Source organism: Globicephala melas, chromosome 8, assembly GCF_963455315.2.
Source record: "Globicephala melas chromosome 8, mGloMel1.2, whole genome shotgun sequence".
Lineage (NCBI taxonomy): Eukaryota > Metazoa > Chordata > Mammalia > Artiodactyla > Delphinidae > Globicephala > Globicephala melas.
Genome location: NC_083321.1, coordinates 103,682,253 through 103,697,551, shown reverse-complemented (window position 1 = coordinate 103,697,551; position 15,299 = coordinate 103,682,253). Strand labels below are relative to the sequence as shown.

Below are 15,299 nucleotides of genomic sequence, written 5' to 3'. Positions count from 1 at the left end.
TCGGATGTTTCAGGTTCACCTTGTACGTTCCCTGCCCACACATGCAATCAGCCATTTCTTCAACAAGTCCCATTGTCTTTTAGTGAGAAACAGCATTTCAAGACAATCACCTGGCACAAGGAATGTTTATTACTACTGCGTTGGTCACTTTTTCCGGGGCTTTTTTCTCTTTTGTCTGTGCCATGCAGCTTGTGGGATCTCAGTTCCCCGGCCAGGGCCACGGCAGTGAAAGCCTAGAATCCTAATCGCTAGGCCACAAGGGAACTCCCGTTTCTGGGGCTTTTGAAGGACAAAGCTAGGAATTTTTTTAAAAGAGATAAAATACCCAACAAATTCACACTGATATTTCTGATTCAAATATAGGACCCCAGGGTAGTACTGACTGTAACATCTTGTATCTGTATTTTCCTTTTCCCACACTGAGAGTCCTTCTCATGTCACTGGGTTTTTTAGTCCCATCTCCTTTATTGAGTGAAGGCAACAGGCACAATTTTCTCATTAGAGTTCAGCGAATCTGCCCTTAATGGAGTTTTTGTCAACTTGCCAGCTCAGAAACAACAGAATGCTCTAGCTGATATGAGCAAAAAAAAAAAAAAGAGGAAATTATTAAAAGATCCTTAGGAAGCTCATAGAATCTCTGGGAGGGCCAGAGAGGCAAGAAGGGAAGAGACAGAGCCAGGAACAAGGCCAGCCGTACCACAGGGCTGCCTGGGAAGCCTCACTGCTCCTGTCCCAGGGAGACGCCACGACAGCTCAGCCCAGTGAGACCAACCCTGGACACGTCATGCTACCCTACTGCCCGGAAGCTGCATGTTCTGTTGTTGCTATAACCAGAGAGTGGCCTGTGGGGTCTCTTGTTCCCTCTTTTTTTTTTTTTTTTTTAGAAGATGTTGGGGGTAGGAGTTTATTAATTTATTTTATTTATTTTTGCTGTGTTGGGTCTTCGTTTCTGTGCGAGGGCTTTCTCTAGTTGTGGTAAGCGGGGGCCACTCTTCATCGCGGTGCGTGGGCCTCTCACTGTCGCGGCCTCTCTTGTTGTGGAGCACAGGCTCCAGACGCGCAGGCTCAGTAGTTGTGGCTCATGGGCCCGGTTGCTCCATGGCATGTGGGATCTTCCCAGACCAGGGCTCGAACCTGTGTCCCCTGCATTAGCAGGCAGACTCTCAACCACTGTGCCACCAGGGAAGCCCTCTTTGTTTCCTCTTGAGTGAGTCTCTTGTGAGTGCATCTCATTGGTGACTCTAAGTGACACCTGTGCCCTCCCCACAAGCCAGCTGAGAAGTCCAGTTCTGTTCCTACCTTGGGTAGACAGGACACATAATATGGAAATCCTGCCAACATAACAGGGCTGCCCCCAAAACACCCTGGTGTCCACGGACGGTGCAAATGCAGATGCTCTGAGCTGGTAGTCTCGGAGCCTGTCTGGATATGTATTTTATTACCTGGGCCTACTTACCTGCTTCTCTGCTGAGCATCTTCGAGAATTTCTGCCTGTCCACATCATCAGCACATCCAAGTTCATCCTTTCTTTCATCTGGTATTTGTAGCTACCCCCTGACCCATGGTGCTGCATGGGGCCTATTTATTATTTCTTTTATTTATTTAAATTAATTAATTAATTATTTATTTTTTAAATTAATTTTTATTGGAGTATAGTTGCTTTACAATGTTGTGTTAGCTTCTACTACACAGCAGAATGAATCAGCCATACATGTACCTATATCCCCTTCCTTTTGGACTTCCCTCCCATTTAGGCCACCACAGTGCATTAAGTAGGGATCCCTTGCTCTACAGTACATTCCCATCAGTTTTATACATAGTATCAATAGTGTATGTGTCATATTTTATTTTATACAGAGTATCAATAGTGTGTATGTGTCAATCCCAATCTCCCAATTCCTCCCACCCCACCCCTTTCCCCCTTGGTATCCATACATTTGTTCTCTACGTCTGTGTCTCTATTTCCGCTTTGCAACATGGGCTTTTTAAAAATCAAAGTACCTGATACATTTGCTTACATTCTGAGTCCAGTGTTCATTCACCAAGTGAAAGGAAGTTTTAATCAAATAATGTAAATAAATATGTGGTTTACAAGATTCTTGCAGCGTATGCTCTTCACTCCACAGAGCAAGAAAGTGACAAGATTGACGTTTCTACTCCTAGTACAAACTCTTCAATGGCCACATTATCGGGTAAAAAATATTATCTTCTGATATGAAGTTGGTAAAAAAGTTTCATTTTTATTTGGCCGTGTGGCTTGCAGGATCCTAGTTCTCCCACCAGGGATTGAACTCAGGCCCTCGGCAGTGCAAGTGAGGAGTCCCAACCACCGATCCGCTAGGGAACTCCCCAAAAGTATGAAATTATCAAGACCGTGGACTTACATCACACATTAATAATGTCCATTTACAATGTACATTAATAATGACGTGTATGTTGGGTCTGGCGGCACTGACAAATATTATGAGGCCAACATGTTTAATGACACTTAAAAACTAAATGACCAGCACGTGAAGACAAGCCACCACAATTTTTTCAGCACTGGAAGTCATGCAATACTCAATCTTGTAATTTACAAAATTTCATTTAGGAATGATAAACATACAGCCTGAGGTTCTTAATTAAATGCCAAAGACAAAAAGCCATAAACCATCGTAGAATCACCTTGTCCTGCCACAGTAAAAAGGGCTGAAATGATACACAAAAGCAACACGGAAGCAGTATAACCCATGCTTCTGTCAGCAAGTGCTGTCGGAAGATGACAGCTTTGAAGAAACAAGCAAAAAGCCACATCAGGCTACGGAAGGTGTGGATGAAAGTACAGCTCAGTTTACGGTATAATATTTACCAATTGCTTTAATCACAACGTACACAAAAACTGTTGTTTTATTGAGCCCTGTGTACCGGGAGAAGATGTTTTCAACAAATAATACCAGCTCACATTCACTGAGCACTTGTCTACACTGGGCACTGGTGTAGCTCTAGCATCTTTCCCTGTGGCCACTCACTCCTAACCCAACAACCTAAGTGCTATCACCACCCCCATTTCTTCAGACGGAGAAACTAAGGCACAGAGCAGTTAGACAACCTCCTCAAGGTCACCCAGCCAGTAAGTAGGTGGCCAAATTAGGAAAAGAATCAGGTAGTTTGCCTTCAGAATTCCCACTTGTAACATGATAGCCGCCTTTTAAATTTTATTTGTATTTTATGGGAAAGAATGTAGTTTGAAAAATCTCGGAAAATGTAATGCTGATGGATTGGCTGCTTTGGTTGGAATAATGAAATATTTCCAAATAAAGTTTGATGCTGGAAATCATAAGTGCACGAAATGCTACCAAATGTCTCCAACCAATGCAGTTATTCTGATTAGAATCAGAATATGAATCTTCACAGTATTTTTAAATAAGATTGGAAGTGACCAAGGAAACATTCTGTACCTCACAGAGAGATTCATCTTGTGACAAAGTAATCAGTTGTTGAACTTAATGATGTTATGCTGTTCCCTGTTTGTTTTTTAAGCTAAAAACACCTTTTCAACTTGCTTTTTCTAAAGAAACCTATGCTATGGAGAAATTTGAAAACAAACGTCTGGAAAGGTTTTCATTAGTAGTTAATTCTGCTGTCAAAAGTGATGCCTCATCTGAAAGACCTATCTGTATACTTAAGCTCGGAAACAGAACTGGTAGGTAGAATTGGAAATTTAGTATCGTGCTGTTAACAGGCACAGTCAAGGATGACTTATGCCATTCCAGCCTGTTTTTGCAATTTCTCTTCCGGCTTAAAAGAAAAAAAAAAACTTTATTGAGGTATAATTGACATACAATAAACTGCACATATTAGAAAGGTACAATCTGATAAGTTTGACATACGTCAGACTTACACACCCCTGAAACCATCACCACAGTCAAGAACTCTTTCAGCTTTGATAGCCATGAAATACAAGGAGACCTTAGAACCTCACTTTCTAATTGCTGTGTTGCAAAGTGTTAGAACACAATTTAAAAATAAGAAGGTGTTGGGGCTTCCCTGGTGGCACAGTGGTTGAGAGTCCGCCTGCCGATGCAGGGGACACGGGTTCGTGCCCCGGTCCGGGAAGATCCCACACGCCACGGAGCGGCTGGGCCCGTGAGCCACGGCCACTGAGCCTGCGCGTCCGGAGCCTGTGCTCCTCAACGGGAGAGGCCACAGCAGTGAGGGGCCCGCGTACCACAAAAAATAAATAAATAAGAAGGTGTGAGGGTACGTAACTCTCCACTCCTTAAGCACATAGCAATGCCCTGCCAGCGAGGGGAGAGGAGAGAAACCTCACAGGGGAGAAGCTGACAAACACACCACAGGCAGGTTATCAAGGACAACATGGATAGGGACAATCATGGAGACAGCTCGTCCCCTTGATATGCTGTGATGAGCACGGCACTTGGCTGTGGTCTTCCTCCCCAGTAACACACAATCCCAGGGTCTTGTCATGAGAAGAACACCCCACCAATCCTGGTAGAGGAGCATATCCTACAATATGCCTGACCAGTACACCTCAAAACCTTCAAAGTCATCAAAAACAGGGAAAGTCTGAGGAAGCTCCAGTCGGGAGGAGTTTAAAGAGACACACGTAAGTATGTGATATCCCGGGACAGAAAAAGGACACTGGGTAAAAACTAAGGAAATCTGAAAGAACTATGGACTTTAGTTAGAGAGAGAATGAAAGCAATCACTTTGCTTGCACTAAAACTTGTAATATTTCACTGGACCCAACAGGCTTTGTACCCTTAGTGAATAAAATTTGGAAAAAAAATTTCATCTTTCTTATGCTTCCCAAATTTCCGTTTATGATAGTACATGCATAGTTTTTAAGTGACTCTCTATAGAGGGCGCAAATTTACAAGGTTTAACTCTTGGAGGTTGCTGCTCTAACCAGAAAGAGCCACCGACTCCAGCATTTTCAGTTCAATCAGACCTGGGTTAAGCTGGCCTGAGAACTCCTCGAGATTCCTCAAGAAGGCATGCCCCATCCATTTCAAGGACTCTAGAAAAACATTTTTTATTTGGGTAGGTCCTGTCCCCTTCCCTGGATACCTGGGCCACTCCCTGAGGAAAAGCACAGCAGCCTGCGATTGTGAAGGCCTGCTAGACCCAGTGCCCACAGAGGGCAGGACAGACACCCTTTCCCCTTATTCATTCTACGTAACAAGGCAAGGCACCGACTCTGTTTTACAAGGACCACTTCACCCTTTGTCCCAGAAAAGTACTGCACGTCCCAGACTTTGGCTCTGTGCTGAGGAACATGTGAGCTGGTGGCTGTTTCAGCTGTGAAATGGGGGGGCAGGGGGCGGGTGCCACAGGGCCTCCTGGTTCCTTCCATCAATCTTGCCCGTGTCCACTTCTGACGTCAGACCGTGCGTTCCTTTGGAGGGGACCCTGGGGCCTGTCCAAATTAACTTAGAGACTCATCACGTCCCAGTGTGTCTCCTAAATCAGAGAATCAGCGTCATGGCAACTGAAACCAGAGATTACTAGGACACCTGGGCTGGCTCAGACCTCGACTGCCAGGTTCCGATTTGTAACTGAGAGCAGACGAGGAGGTCGGATGACCTCACGCCAAAGTCCGCGGGGAGCTGCCGGCACCGCAGGCTGCCAGCAAGATGGGCAGGGCCACATTCCCCAGAGGGCAAGGCTGAGTCACCGGCAGAAACTAGGGGATGAGCAAGTTTCTCTCAGGACCCTGTGCGGGGAAGGTGCTGCCAGGGAGCAGAGTGGAGCTGGTCTAGGTGAGGTCTGCCCTGCAGTCCCTGCCTGACATACATTTCCTTTCAAAATTAAAAAACTAACATCTGCATAGAGCATCTATAGATCTACAGATACAGAGATAGAGCTCTCCGTCAATCCAGGGTGAGGGCGACAGGTGAACCTCAGCACCAGGATGTTCGCATCTACCCTCAGCTCCCTTTGTACTGAGTCCATTGGGGTAAAGGAACCCACTGCTATTTCACCAGTCCCAGGCAGTTCCGAGGCCCACCACTGACAGCGGTGTGGGTGATGGACACCAGTCCTAAGAGTTGGCCAGTTGGATGAGTCCTGGTTGACAGGCGCCACCTAGGAGGTGACCCCTGGGCCCACTGTCTCCCAGGGCTGACATACACGGAGCAAAGGGATGGACAGTGACAGCTGGGCTTGGGTCTCTGCTTCGCCCCTCACCAGGCGGAGGACCTCAGCTTTCTGTAAGATAACAGCCATGCTCTGAAGTTCAGACAATGAAATGAGGCGCTGTTCACAAAGCAGCTAGCAGATGGCAGGCACCAACCTACAGAAAGCGGGTCTGTTAGGTTTGGAACTGAATCATAATGAACGTAGACCCACATTTTCCAGCTGGTATTGCAGAGGGTCAAGTGAAAACACTCTTCAGAACACTGGCGGAAACTGCCTTCAAAAAAATGAAATTTCGTCTTTTTCGCGACCTTTCTGGCAGCAAGTTGTGAGGCCAGTGCAGGAGGGAGGGGCAGAGGGGGTTGTGCTGATCGCTACAGAGAACCAGCCTGTTCAACTGGTTTGTCCCAAGGTGCTTCCTCGCCAGAGGCTCATAAAATGCACACTCCCTGTATGTACATATATGTGCACTTATACACAGGTACGCATGTATATGCAAGGGACTCTTAACTGCATCATATACTGTAAATCAGCATCACAGTAAACTAGAGTGAGGACTCCTGAGATTAGCCCCTGCATTTAGTCAGACAAGTAGCCGGATGTTAGATGACCCGCGAAAACCACCCCCAGGCACAAAGTGCTGAAAGCAGGCGTGGGGCAGACAAGCCTCCTTCAATGAGAAAAACCGTGCCTACCAGTGGCAGGTTATTTAAGAAACTCAGAAACGGAGGCTGCAAACCTTTCTCTAAAAACTCAGCCACAAGCTCCACTCACTGTTTCCAGAATCAGGAAGAAAAGTCTCATATTAATAAACATTCATGGTATTTTGTGGCACCAAATTCTTAACTTTCAGACTGATTTTATTTCTTTTAGCTAATCATGTAATTCATTCTCACATTTTGATCAAATGAATGATCACTACATGTTTATAGGAATTTATAGGACGTCGATAGCTCAAAAGGAAACAGTTAATTTAGAGAAGGAAGAAAACTTTAAAAATTCCTGATGTACAAACTCAGATGGATTTGTCATCATAAAAAGAAGAAATGTTATATGAAATATTAAGGTAAAGCAAGCAGGGACTTGCCCAGCGGTCCAGTGGTTAGGACTCCACACTTCCACTGCAGCGGGGGGAACAGGTTCGACCCCCGGTCAGGGAACTAAGATCCCGCATGCCATTCGGTGGAGACAAAAAAAAAAAAAGAAGAAGAGAAAGAGAAAGCAAGCAGCTCTTATGGAATTTAAAAATATAATTACAAAATCCACTAGAAAGGCTGAAGGTGAGCAGAGCAATCACCTAGATTACAGACTAAAACTAAAGAAAAAGGAGCAATCAGGGAGGTCCGAGGTTTAGCCAATTACAACTTTAGAAAACAGAAAACACAGTGGAGGAAATCATTAAAGAAATAATGAAAGACCAGTTCTCTGAGATCAATAAAAACCACCGGCTTTGAGGCTGAAGCACTTTCCCTCTTATTTTTTAAATGAAAAATGGAATCCAAGCCCAAGAGTCCAGCTTCCTGTACCAACTCCTGCCCCTGCCGTGCAGTGAGAGACCCTCCAGGGAAGGAAGCACCGCTGTCCAGGGCAGAAGGGTTAAAGCCATCACCGCGAGTAATGCCAGGCCAATAAATCAAGGAGTCCTGGTGGAAGTTAAAGTATTTATTGATGTGTTTAAACTCTGTACATTCTCCACAGAGCAGATTAAGGAGTTTGTAGGTGAAGTTTATCTGTGCATAGTGGGAAGAGACACGGATGGGGTAAAGGGGAGGAAGAAGAAAAAAAAACAGTCACAGGGAAATAGAAAAAAAATACACCTCAGGTTACCAGAACCTTTAGAATTAAAAAAAAAAAAAAAGGGAAAAGAAGCAGCTGTGAGCGTCAACATCAACTATACAAGCATCACAAAGACTCATGTGAAGGAAACAAAACCTTCAAAGCTTTCCATGGGGTCTACAGATCATTCTGTGTACAGCCTGGAGCATCCACCTTCCAGAGAAAAGCAAACCTCCCACATCCTCCCCAGGATGCCGGCCACCTCCTCCTGCTGTCTTCTCTCAGTGAACGGTGGGGACGGTGGAGACCAGTGCCTTCGGAGGGGGTGGGAAATGCCCAAGAAGGAAAACAGCACATCTGGACATTACTCGGGAGAGAAGCGAGCGGTCCGAAGCTACGGTGACGCAACGGCGGACAGTGGAAGCACGTCAGGTACAAACTACAGGCTACTTTCTGTGGAAGAACTGGATTCAGAAGGAACGCAGTAGGGCCCTAATCTGTACACACGAGGCTCGCTGAAAGAAGCTGGAACTCAAATGCTTGCTTTGAGCGCCTCCTTGGTGACAGGACTTGTGTGGAGACACCCAGGTACCCAGTGGTGGGCGCACCAGACTTCCAAGAAACTGGTCCTTCAAAGGAATTTTGAGAGGGGGATCATGATGTATTTTAAGGATCAGTTACGGCTCCTTATTTCAGTTAGTTTCTCAGCAACTATCTGAAAGCTCATTTAAAGCTTTAAATGAGGAATACTGCCTCTTCTTTTTTTAAAATAAAACCTAGGACAGTGAGCCATAAAGAGCTGATTGACACAATGCGGCCGGAACAAACGGCCTGCATGTAGCACGTACAGTCTATCATTGAAAATCAACATCTTCCATTTCTACAGAGAGCATGTGTGAGACAATACGATAGAAGTGGGACTCCTGATTAATTTAAAAAAGAAAACTACATCAGTCAAATATCTGTAATAGATAATTTTTCACTTCATTTAAGGTTTATATATCATATATTGTTATATTAACATTTTTTCACCCATTTAAAAAGAATGGAAATTGTGATTCTACAGTAGTACTTTATAGTCTTAATGATCCAGGAGGTCCGAGTGTAAGATGAAATCCTCTGGAAGTAGCTGTCGGTCAGTCGGAGGTCCAAACCTCTGGACATCTGCTGCCCGCCTCACCCCCCCACTCCAGCCGGGTGTCGTGCTTCACCTGCTTAAATCTGCATCTGCTCCAGGTATTTGTAGGTTGGGTTTTCGTAACCATGATTCTGCATTTTGTTCAGGTGACGCTCTTCTGGGGTGAGCATTGGGTCGACCTGCAGGAAGAAAGACGGGGGTTATCGCGTGAGCCCAAGAGAACTTCCCAGGGCATCAGCAGACCTGAGCTGTACGATCCCTGGGGACCACGGGGTGGACCAAACAAGAGCAGGCGGTGAGGACCCAGGAGGAGGAAAGAGAAAAGAAGAGGGTCAGAGAGGCTAGGCTGCTTGCTGAAAGCTGGAGTCCACACTGGAGGAAACAGTGAGCTGAATCTCCCAGCACCACAGTGACAAGTCTCAGCTCTGCCGCTTCTCTGCAGGGCAGCCTCAGCGAGGGCCAAGGAGAAGGACCAGATGACCTCGGGTCCCCTCCAGCCCTGGAACACCACAACTAGGCCAGTGTGCAGCAGGAGGTGAAGCCGGATAACTAAGACACACGCATGTGCATTCATTTCCCCCAGCAGATTCTATTCTTTACTGTATTCATTTTCTAGAATCAAGACACTGTGGACATTCCCACCACTCACCAAAAACAAGTGGTAAGTAAGCAGTTCTAATCACAAATGAGAAGATGGAAGAGAAACAGCCTTGTCTGGCTCTTTCCGAACTTCCTGTTGCTTTTCTCCCCATTGAAAAAGAAGAGTGCTATTCCTATCTCATATTTTTAAGAATCAATTCACTACATTGCCATTGTTGCCTGAACTGTCATATACCTGGTTTTCTCCTTATAAAACACGTCAAAAAAAAGCAAACTAATAACAAAGAAAGAAAGAAACAGTATCAGCAGTCCTTCATTCTCAAACATCTATAACGCACCTGAAAAAAAAGGAAACACTAAGGAAACAATCTGAGAAAACAGTGTTCACACTGTGCAGCATAAAATGCTCCTGTGCTTTCCTCGCATTCACGGTCGAAGCCCAAATTAACGTTAAGAGTTGGCAGCAGCTCTTGTGACGGGATCAGCTTGACTCAGCCAAAGCTGACTGCCGAGACGTGACCTAACAATCCAGGGAGTCGTCTCACTGACGCGCAGCCCCTGACAAGACGCTCGAATGCCGCAAGCCCCCCGATGGCTCACCTCCACGATCCCATGGCTGATGGTGCCGTACTGCCTCTTCCTCAGCATCACCAGGCTGATGACGATGACCGTGGCGATGGCCACCGCAATGACCAGCAGACCGATGAGGGCACTGCTGCTCAGACTGAAGTCCTCCCGCAGGGGCCCCACGGATTCCTAACGTAACGAAGCAGACGTGCGACAAGGTGTGAGAGACGACAAGCAGCGGGGGAGGCTGTGAGCCTCCGGTCGTGCCTCCAAAAACCCAAGGGGGCACCCGGACCCAGCCGTCCAGGTCGCCGTCCAGGTGGGGGGAGTCCCCACCTTTTGCAATCTCCATGGAGATTCGAACTTGAGCTTTCTTATCCGAAAGTACAGGGGAAATGGGGGACGAGGGACCTTTGATAGCTTAAGATAGCGCAAGGTGCTCCCAGGAGGGAGAGAAAACGGCCGAGGCTGGTGTGGGACCTGCCATCAGGTTTTGGAGCAGGACACATACCGGCCCCTCCTCGAGGCCTCCAACTCTCTCGGCGTTGAGAATCATTTCCTTCACGTCCAGGGTCTCGTCAATGACCTGAAACGGAGGCAGGGGGGTGGGGGGAGAATGTCACCAACTGGGAGGGAGGGCAAATTTAGTGTGTTAAGTGTAACTGCTTCTCGTGCCCTCCATTTACCATTTGGTGGAGGGAAGCAGACGCCTGATGGACACCCACTCACCCATCAGCTCTGCGCCATTCACCTAAGTCCGCTCACCAAACCCCTGAACAAAGGAGCAGGTGTGGGCGCAAAACTACTGTACAGCAGTTGGTCTTTTAAGGGTTGTCACCTGCGTTTTCCTTTAGGTAACCCTTGTGGAGGTATTTCAGCACAGATTACCACGCAGCCACGTTTAAATATCCAATTCAGTTAAAGATAATCCAGAAATGTAAGTGATAAAAATGCTAGATGAATAATTAATAGGTGGTATAAACCTCAGGCAGTGTAAGAACCAAGTTCAACTCTGTTCCATTTTCAAGTTATTAAATCTCTACTCATTTGAAATGGCCTCTCATATTTTATTCATACCTTTAGTTGCAAATATATTTTCCACTGTATAGCAAGAGATGAGCTACTGCTGAAAAATAATTCTTTATTCACACCCAGACTCTGAACAATACAGCGCATCTGTGGCAGCAGTCAGAGCCTGCCCATCTGCTAGCCTATGGAAACGGACACGTGGAGGTCCATCTGGGAAGCATCTAAAACAATGCGACTCACTCTAATTATTCTCAAAGTTAACACGGGCACAGAGCAGGGAGAAACGGCTCACCATATTTTCATCCACTTTCTTCTTACTGTTAATCACTTTCTCCTCGGCCCCGATCAGTCCTCCTTCCTGCTCTCCCAGTGCAGATCCTGCGTGGAGAGAGCACACCTGAGTTTCCTGGGATAGGCTGACCTCACGCCAACCTCAGAGAAGCAGCAAACTCCCTCCTGAGGGCCAGGGAGCCCTCACCAGATGCCCCCTCCCCTTTCTCCATATGCTACTTGTTCCCATTTGGGAGGATGCGCTGCGCTCCTCAGGGGTGAGTGACGCAGGACCAATGGGTGTCATGGAGGAGGAGAGAGTGTTGTGCTCACTTTGCAAGCCTTCAGGAGAGAATACTTTTTGTACTATAAACAGAAGCTGGATCCAAAGGCATTCCAGCATCAAAAAACTCATGACCCACCCTGTGATATCACCAAGCACCCACTACCCCTCAACTCACTCCTTTGACACTTCCTCTGAGTGGAAGAACTGTCACACCAGCAGCGAACCTGCATGCCTGCCTCAAGCACCATCTTTTACGCCACAGGCAATTCTTTCTGCCTGAAATACCCTCCCTGACCTTATATCCTTCCTATTTGTTCTTCAAGCTGCAGCTCTTTTTGGGAGACATTCCCAGGTTATAGTACTCAGAGTCACTGTTTGTAATTATTGATTTTCTTCTGTGTCTCTCACTAGGATGTTACCCTCCCGGGGCTTATCAGGCCAGAATGATCAGGAAGGAAGCATTCCCTACATGGGGGGAATTCTAACACGGAGGTGGATGGTACCTTTCCATAAACAGGGCAAGAATGGCAACAGTCTCTTGTCAAGGTCAGACATTGCCTGGGACGGCATCACCTGTGCGCGGCACTCCTGATGACAGCGCTCAAAGGCGCAGCACAAACCCAGGGAGAGGAAAAGTGAGGCGCAATCTTCTCTATTTTTAGCCCCAAAGCATGTGACTTCTAGCTCTCCTACCAGTGTCTCGTTAATAATATTATATACAGTGCTACCTAGACGCCTGTGATTTGAACCTTTTATAAATAGATCAACCTGGCGGCATACTCGGCATTCTACGGTGACCACCCGTAAGTGAGTAAGATGCCGACACGAGTATTTGCAAAGCACTGCTGTCCCAGCCTGCCAGAGGCCCAGCCACAGCAAGGCTCTCCGGCTCACGGCCAGCCTCGTGCTGGACCCAGAGCCGCTAGTAACCGCACTGCAGCTGCTGCACCCCCAGGCCAGCTAACACTTAACTCATTAGAATGCAGCCAGAAACGAGGCAGCCTTTTCTCCAGAGCTTTCATTTTAAAGAAGAGCTTCGCAACCTGATTCTAGGGTGAGTTGAACCAGGGCCGGCTTTTGTAGTCTCAAAATGCCACTGAAGCAGCAGCACTGCATTCCCGCTATCTGAGGAAGGGACTCTCTCCAGGCAGGACGCTCACGACCAAGCCGAATACATTCTAACTCTGCACTCTTTCCATCTCTCTCTCTCCTCCACCTCAGAATTTCAAAGGTCACAGGGCAGGATCCTATTTCAAAAGTAATGTGGCACTGAGCCAACGAATTTAAAGTCCTACTACCCGTGCTCAGACTCTCCTAACACTGTTCTTGGTGGTACAACCCTCATGCTGCTTTAACGCCGACCAAGATCACTTTGGTTTTATAGAATGAATAAACAAGGGAATTTAACAGACCAAAAGTTAATGTTTAAACTATTCCAACGAATAACAGTTGAAGCATAAGGACAAGTTAAACTTTTAGAAAATTCAACTTCACCTAAACATATCCAAGATGTGTCGCCCAGAGGAACGTCCACACAGCGATGAAGAGGCGTATCCAAGGAGAATAAAACAAAGCACGTGCACACGAGTGACTTGTGCAGGCAGCTCACAACCCTGTGTTCTGAGAAGCAGCACACACACCACTGCCAAACCCTCAGCCGGGCAGAGGCAGCCCGGTCAGTCCGAGAACGTGTGCCCTTGTTCACGATGACCCTGGAGGATGGACTGGTCCCCGCTCCCCCGCCCCCGGAAATGTGGCAACTATACCACAGTCTGTGAAACAGGAACACCACGGGCTCTGAAGACAGAGGAAGCTGAGTTCAGATTCTGGTTCCTCCACTTCCTAAGCTCATGACTGAACTCTGAGGCTGCTCCAACTGCCTTATCTAGCAAAGAGAGCTAATAACCCTACCTCCAGTGTGTTCAGTGGGTTAAACGAGATCAAGTGTGCAAGCCTTCAGCCTGTGCTCACACGCAGCTAACTTCATCTGAAAAGTGGAGACTCGTTACAGCAAGAGTTCACTTGTCTCAACCCGTTTCATCCATCAGCTTCTACTATGTTCTGAGGGACGCTACATCTCGGGGGACATGAGACAGCTGGAAACAGACACTCGGGCATGGACAAAAGGCAGAGGACAGCTAAGAAGAAAGGGAAAAGATGTATGTGGGAGCAGCAGAGAAAAAGAGGTAACATAAAATGGCTCTCCGCCCGACCATAAGCATGTTTTCATTTGTCCTAGGAATTTGCAACCAACCTGTTTAAGCTGGGTATACTTTTAAGGTCTACCCAGCTTAAAAGGATTTATGAAGGCTCTACTTTGGTTACTCTGTATGCCTCTGTACTCTCTGGACATCCAGAAGGGCAGCTCAGGACGGCCACCGGGTAAGCAAACCCACGGACACCGGGTTCTGGGTGCCGGAAGTCAGGCTCCTCTGGTCCTCCCACAGCCATGTCTTGAAGGCATGAGGCGGAAAGCATCAGGTGGTGGAATGGAACGGAGCGTGAGACTTCCGGGCAAGTGAAAGGAATGAAGGTCTTAGGGGGTACATCTTTGACAAAACCAACCTGTTTTCATTGGGTGATACACTTCCGGCTGAGTGTCTAGCAGAAAGGAAAGCAACAAAAACAAAACAGCACAAGAGGAGATTAAGAAAAAAATCCCTTCTTTCAAAATTCCTACCTTTGACTTGACTTTCTCTATAACGTGAACAAAAGCATACTCTTCCTTACAAACTGGGCCTGAGCTGCCCCACAAGCAAACGGCGGTAAGAGCTACAGCACATGACTGCAAGGAGGGGAGAGGAGGCAGGCGGTCTTGGGTCTTTTGGGGGAACTTCTGTGAGATTCCCAAATTATTTAGCTTAGCCCCAAGTTATTTTTCTTAGAAAACAACAAAAACCCAAGTCAGCACTGGTTGTGGTTTTCTGAGAAGGAGACAAGGTCCCAGTTCACAAATGTCCAAGCGAGACGCGCCCCCATGCCAACAAGCTGAGGAGGTAGGGCCACCCTGCGGCCCCGTGGGTGGGGTCTGAAAGAGCAGGCTTAGGGAGTGAGTGGGCGCCTCGCGATGTATCTGGCTCCCTCCTCGGATCCTCTTTTACTATCAGAGGGTCAACTGTACTGAGTCGGTACCTCTGAGAGAGCTGGTTTGGAAGGAGGGCACTTGTGTTAGGGTCTGGAGGCCAAGCCGGACGCCCCCTTCCTCGGGCCTCCGTAGCAGCACCACCGGGATCTGCCTAGGACTCAGGACCGCATCAACTCAGGCTCAAATCCTTACTCTCTACCTACAAGCTATGTGACCTGGGCAGACACTTAACCTCTTTAAACCTTGGATCCCCAAATGGGGAACACACCCAGTCCCTACCTCAGAGGGTTACTGTGAGGATAACAGTATAAACGAGAGCGTCCACGCACAGTGCTTAGCCGAGGCTGGCGTACTCTACAGCGGTGGCCGCTACTTCTATCAACACCACCAACAGCCACAACGGCAGCCCG

General features: G+C 47.2%; 1 protein-coding gene across 5 annotated transcripts in view; it reads right to left on the bottom strand.

The window, feature by feature from the left end:
- Positions 1 to 7,785: 7,785 nt before the first annotated feature.
- APLP2 (amyloid beta precursor like protein 2) overlaps positions 7,786 to 15,299 on the bottom strand; it is a 71,136-nt gene continuing 63,622 nt past the window's right edge. For 2 of the 5 annotated variants that reach the window (XM_030841292.2, XM_030841263.3), the window contains 5 exons: positions 14,370 to 14,405; positions 11,541 to 11,626; positions 10,731 to 10,805; positions 10,253 to 10,408; positions 7,786 to 9,231 (listed from right to left, as the gene is read on the bottom strand). In XM_030841292.2, coding sequence (XP_030697152.2) covers positions 9,130 to 9,231; positions 10,253 to 10,408; positions 10,731 to 10,805; positions 11,541 to 11,626; positions 14,370 to 14,405 — 455 coding nt within the window. In that variant the 3' untranslated portion in view covers positions 7,786 to 9,129. The remainder of the gene's footprint in view (positions 9,232 to 10,252; positions 10,409 to 10,730; positions 10,806 to 11,540; positions 11,627 to 14,369; positions 14,406 to 15,299) is intronic. The other 3 variants (XM_030841278.2, XM_030841299.3, XM_030841270.3) reach the window with 2 other exon arrangements.